The sequence below is a fragment of the Hemitrygon akajei genome, chromosome 4, assembly GCF_048418815.1.
Source record: "Hemitrygon akajei chromosome 4, sHemAka1.3, whole genome shotgun sequence".
Lineage (NCBI taxonomy): Eukaryota > Metazoa > Chordata > Chondrichthyes > Myliobatiformes > Dasyatidae > Hemitrygon > Hemitrygon akajei.
Window position 1 is genome coordinate 35,134,073 of NC_133127.1, and position 6,468 is coordinate 35,140,540.

Genomic DNA, 6,468 nt, shown 5'->3' on the forward strand with positions numbered 1-6,468 from the left:
TGGACGCTGCATTCTGAGAGACCGCTCCTTGAAGATGTCCTGGGTACTTTGTAGGCTAGTACCCAGGATGCTATCTTGGCCTTCTTTATTGCTGCATCGATATGTTGGGACCAGGTTAGATCCTCAAAGATCCTGACACCCAGGAACTTGAAGCTGCTCACTCTCCACTTCTGATCCCTCTATGAGGATTGGAATGTGTTCCTTTGTCTTACCCTTCCTGAAGTCCACAATCAGCTCTTTCGTTGTACGTTGAGTGTCAGGTTGTTGCTGCGACACCACTCCACTAGTTGGTATATGTGTTTCCTGTACTCACTTTCATCTCCATCTGAGGTTCTGACAACAATGTTGCATCATCAGCAAATTTATAGATGGTACTTGAACTACGCCTTAACGCAGTCATGGGTATAGCGTGAGTAGGGCAGTGGGCTAAGTACACACCCCTGAGGTGCACCAGTGTTGATTGTCATGTTTGTGAGAAATTTACAAAAGTACATTGAATGGCTCTAAGTTTGATTGTGATATTAGAAAGGACAATGGCCTATGGCATATTGACATGTTAAATTGCAAGGCATTCTCTTGAACTATTTATAATGCTTCTGAGCCTGTGTCAGCAAACCAAAGGAAGTTGTTTTTGTTATTGTAGGGGAGGTTTTAAATTTGCCCTAGGGCAGGAAAAATCAAATATGCTATTCAAAAAATTTTGAAGAGATCAAATTTAATGGTTAGGTCTACTCTCTGGGGTAAAGAGAGAAGTAATGGCCATTTGATTGAAGCTCACAACCATGTATAACAAAAAATGAGAATGCATGCTTGGAATAGAAAGGGAGTTAAGCTATTCTCAGGTATTTAATTGAATCGTGAAGTGTATGAGGCATTCAGCCCATTTAAAAGAGCTCTTCGGTTATTTCAATATCGTTTTTCCCCATATATAGATGTTTTTCTCCCCTGTAAGTATTTATCCTGTTTTCTTAACATTACTGTTGAACTTGCTTTCACCACCCTTTATTAGAGATCCTAAGGAATTTTTGAAGAGGAGTAGGAGCATTAACCCTAGTAATTGAACAGCTTTTATCCCTCCCAACTAAATCAATGTAAATGGATTATCTTGGCATTTCATCTTGATGTCTCTGGGAGCTATGTAAATTTGCTGTCATTTTTCCTTTGTTGGACTAAGCCTCAAAGGTCCTTCAATGACTGTAAAGTGCTTTGGGATATCCTGAAGCTGTGAAAGGCATTTAATAAATAGAAATCTAGCTTTCAGCTTTGATGCATTTTAAACCTCAACAACTTGTGTGTATTTGTATTTGTTTTTGTTCTCCGTCATAATGCCTCTAGTTCTTTGATCCAGTTATAAACCTGTGCTCTTAATGATCAACCATTTTACTGCTAGAAACAGTCAACACTTGTTTATTCTGTCAACACTCTCCTGACCTCACACATCTCCGTGAAATATAAACTTTAACTTTATGCTGCTCTTTGCAGAGCAATTCCAACATCCTGAGGGCTAATGTCCATATTCAAATGCAGTAGTCTATTATTGGATCTTGGGAAATCACCAGTGAATAATCGGCTGGTGTGGTGTACTGCGTCCGGTGCAGCCTTTTATATATTGGTGAGACCTGACGCAGACTGGGAGAGCATTTCACTGAACACCTACACTCTGTCCGCCAGAGAGAGCAGGATCTCCCAGTGGCCACACATTTTAATTCGATGTCCCATTCCCATTCTGATATGTCTATCTATGGCCTCCTCTACTGTCAAGATGAAGCCATACTCAGGTTGGAGGAATAACACCTTATATTCCTTCTGGGTAGCCGCCAACCTGATGGCATGAACATTGATTTCTCTAACTTCTGTTAATGCCCCTCCTCCGCTTCTTACCCCATTCCTGATTTATTTATTCCCCCCCTCTTTTTTTCTCTCCCTCTGGCCATCACTCGTTGCCTATTCTCCATCTCTCTCTGGTGCTCCCCTCCCCCTTTCTTTCACCCTAGGACTCCTGTCCCATGATCTTTTCCCTTCTCCAGCTGTGTATCCCTTTTGCCAATCACCTTTCCAGCTCTTAGCTTCACCCCTCGCCCCCGTCTTCTCCTATCATTTCAGATTTCCCCCTCCCCCTCCTACTTTCAAATCTTTTACTATCTTTTCTTTCAGTTAGCCCTGACGAAGGGTCTTGGCCCGAAAAGTCGACAGTGCTTCTTCCTATAGATGCTGCCTGGCCTGCTGCGTTCCATCAGCATTTTTGTGTGTGTAGCTTGAATTTCCAGCATCTGCAGATTTCCTCGTGTTTGAGTGAATAATTTGCTCTGGTTTGAAAACAACAGCTTACCATTAGCATCTACTTTCTGCATCTTAGCCAGTTTTAGTTCAGCACAGCCTCCACCCGTGTATGTAAGCAAAATCTTCAGTTTTGCTTATCACAGAAGGTTTGCAATGAAGGTGCAAGTCATTTAGCACACTATGCTTGTGCTGATCAGACCAAACCTAGCACTTTGTCTTAGCTCTGCAAGTATCTTATTTGCTCACAATGTTGATAACTGGGTTTAAATTTAGGAAGTACTGTAAATGTACATGTATTGGTTTATTATTGTCACACATACCAAGATACAGTGAAAACCTTATCTTGCACACTGTTTTTACAGATCAAATCATTACATAGTGAACTGAGATGGAAAAAGGTAAAACAATAACAATGCAGAATAAAGCGTAAAAGTTACCAAAAACTTGTATTTTACGAGCTTAAATATAAACTGGTACTTCTGTGAATATATTTGAGGTTATATTTTTAGGTTACACATTAGGAGGCTATATTTCCCATGGTTGGGCGAGTCCAGAATAATAAACTTAGAGCTATTCTGTTCAAAGATAATGTCAGAAATTGCATCTTCATGCAGATCTGCTAGGATTTCCTCCTAGAAAGTAATAAATTGGTCTGTTACTGTAACATGTACTGAAGAATATTGAAAAACTTGTTCTACATACTGTTCAAACGGTTGATTCATGACAAAAATGCTTTGTGGTAGTAGTACAAAGTAAAACACTAACAGAATGAAGAACAAGTATTATGGTGACAAAGACAGTGCAGTGTACAAGTAAGATCGTAACACAGTAGATTGTGCGGTCAAGAGTCCATGTAATCATAATTGGAAACTCTTCACCAGTCTTACGGTAGTGGAATCAAAGCTGTCCTTGAGTCTGGTGATGCTTTCAGGTTTTCAGATCTTTTGCCTAATGGGAGGGGGTGAAATGAGAATGTCTGGGTTGGGTGGGGCCTTTGATTATGTTAGCTGCTTTACTGAGGCAGTGAGAGGTGTAGGCAGATGCAACTAGGTTAAATGAAAAGTTTTATTTGTTGCCTTCTATGTCCCTACTAGGACATCCCAAACTGCTTTACAGCTAAGCAAGTGCTTTTGAAGTGTAGGCACTGTTGTAATGTAGGATACATAGAAAATATGCACACTGCAGGCTCTCATACAATGCAACATGATGAATTTGGTAACATCAAGCAAAGGATGAATATTGCTTAGGACAGAGAGATTAATCTCCCTACCCATAAAAATACTGCAACCTTGTAGAGAATCAGAATCGTGTTTCTTTTCATCACTGTCTTTTATGATGTCAAATTTGTTTTGCGGCAGCAGTATAGTGTGAACATAAAATTACTATAAATTACAAAATAAATAGTGCAGAAGTGAAGGTAGAATGAGGTTTTGTTTATGGTCTGTGGGATGTTCAGATGTCTGATGATGGAGGGGAAAAAACTGCTCACTAAGCTATTGCATGTGGGTCATCAGGCTCCTGTACCCTCTTCCATAATGGTAGGAACAAGAATAGGTCATGTTCTGGATGGTGAGGCTCCTTAATGATGGATGCCACCTTGGTATACAGTCTCTTGAAGATGACCTTGATGATGGGGAGGGTTGTGTCCGTAGTAGAGCAGGCTGGGTCTACAACTCTCTACAGCCGTTTGCGATGTTGTGCATTGGAGCCTCCATACTAGACTGTGATGCAACAAGTTAGAATGCCCTCCACTATACATCTATAGAAATGCCCAAGAGACTTGGGTGAAATACCAACTTTCTTCAAACTCTTAAAGGCGTACAACCACCTGTGTGCCTTCTTCGTGATTGCTTCCATATGTTGATCCCAGGACAGATTCTCACAGATGTTGACACCCAGGAATTTGAAGCTGCTCACTTTTTGCAGCATCTTTTAACTGCTCCATTCAAGTGTCAGCCTAAAATTCCTACCACGTGGAGTAGTTAAGACAAGTGGTATGAGTGCTATTTTTAGGGGATCCAGTTAAGAACATGATTGAGAAGGAAATAGTAATAGTCATTGACTGCTGGTAAGTAGAATTTCTGGAACAAACACCAGTGAGACTAAATTCTTGTTAATGTGCTTCTGTTTTTGTGTATGTACAATTAGATTTGTTCTGTAATTGTCAAGTAAAGTATTTGCTTATTACTATTGGAACGTTAATTTGTGCTTTCCTCAAATATTGTACTGTGGCTGCAGTTTGTGCCCTCCACAAAATACACTGTAGTTACTCATCTAGGCTACACCATCAACACCTTCACACAAGGCAGGAAGTGTATGGGAACACCACAAACAGGAGATTCCTCTCCTAATCACACACCCATTTTGACATGGAGAACATTACTGTTTATTTATTGTTGCTGGGTTTAAATCCTAGAACTCTCTAGCCTAGAACACTAGGAGTACCTTCACCAGATTGACTCCAGTAGTTTAAGAAGGTAATTCACCACCAACACCTTGAGGACAATTAAAAATGCATAATAAATACTGAGCTGGCATTCTGTAAAATGCATAACAAACAAACCTAACTTTGTTGGAAGCTGGGGAAAACTACTTGATGACTCTAACTTTTGCAGTATAATACAATATTTAGATGGGAGGGAATTCGTTGTTAACCTGTCATTAGTAGCTGTATGAATGTGGCTACAGAATGCCTCCTCTAGCTGTGCTTATTTAACTGTATGTCCTAACTTCATAGTTAAAAAATAACATTTTAAAATTCATGTTAATAATTTATATATTTTAATAAGTTGCAATCTCTTATAGAAAAAATTTGAACAGCTTCTTTCTGAGAAGATGGAGGGTATGTGGAGCTTGGTGCCTGAAAACAATTTACTCAAATGAACTGTCAACTGGCAATAAATGAAATCCTTCAAACATTAAGTATCCTTGACTACAAACTTTCTATGTGCCTACGCCTTTGACAAGAGAACTGTGGGGTCTACAATGTTGACTGAAGGTTCTGACAAATTTGTCATTTTAGACTAATGAGGTTTATTTGAACGTTAACAAGGCTTTTTGTGAGTGGATGTTATGTAAGGTGACATTTAAGTATGGTAAGCTTCTTCTGTGAAAAAAAATGTCAACCAGCAATATAGTCTATGTAGTTAGTGTTATAAAGTTTGTGTAATGAGTTTGTACCATGTTAAATCGGTAGTTAAATGTTGCTGAACCTAATAAAATTCCAAAAACTGAACATTTTTGTGTCAAGAGTATTTCTCATTTCTGAGTTTCTAATTAGAGTATATTTTCCTTCCCCATATTCCTATCTCCTTTTTCCTCTTAGCTTTCCTTTAATGCTGTGGTCGCTATGTATCATTTATGAATTAGTACTGAGTGTTTTTTCTTCAGAATCAGATACATAATAATAGAAAGCTGATAGCAGAGGGGGAAGAAGCTGTTCCTGAAATGTTGAGTGTATGTCTTCAGGCCCCTGTACCTCTTCCTTGATGGTAGCAATGAGAAGAGAGCCTGTCCTAGGTGATGGGGGTCCTTGTGATGGAGATGGCTGAATTTACAACTCTCTGCAGCTTTTTCTGGTCCTGTGCTGTGCCCCTCCCCAATACCAAACGTTATGCTCTTCATGGTACATCTGTAGAAATTGTGCGAGTGTCTTTGGAGACATACCGAGGAGCAGATTGGGAGGCAGATTTTGGAAAGGTGCAAAAATAACAGGGTTGTTATCATGGGTGACTTTAACTTCCCTAATATTGATTGGCACTTGATTAGTTCCAAGGGTTTAGATGGGGCAGAGTTTGTTAAGTTTGTCCAGGATGGATTCTTGTCACAGTATGTTGACAGACCGACTAGGGGGAATGCCATACTAGATCTAGTATTAAGTAACAAACTGGGTCAGGTCACAGATCTGTCAGTGGGTGAGCATCTGGGGGACAGTGATCACCACTCCCTGACCTTTAGCATTATCATGGAAAAGGATAGAATCAGAGAAGATAGGAAAATTTTTAATTGGGGAAGAGCAAATTATGAGGCTATAAGGCTAGAACTTGCGGGTGTGAATTGGGATGATGTTTTTGCGGGGAAATATACTATGGACATCAGGTTGATGTTTAAGGATCTCTTGCAGGATGTTATGGATAAATTTGTCCTGGTGAGGAAGATAAAGAATGGTAGGGTGAAGGAACCATGGGT

The 6,468-nt window shown here is 39.8% G+C and overlaps 1 protein-coding gene across 1 annotated transcript in view; it reads left to right on the plus strand.

The window, feature by feature from the left end:
* The window catches only part of haus1 (HAUS augmin-like complex, subunit 1), a 43,286-nt gene extending 37,771 nt beyond the window's left edge, over positions 1-5,515 (plus strand). Inside the window, exon 9 of the mRNA XM_073042294.1 lies at positions 5,086-5,515. Coding sequence (XP_072898395.1) covers positions 5,086-5,163 — 78 coding nt within the window. The 3' untranslated portion in view covers positions 5,164-5,515. The remainder of the gene's footprint in view (positions 1-5,085) is intronic.
* The last annotated feature ends 953 nt before the right edge of the window (positions 5,516-6,468 follow it).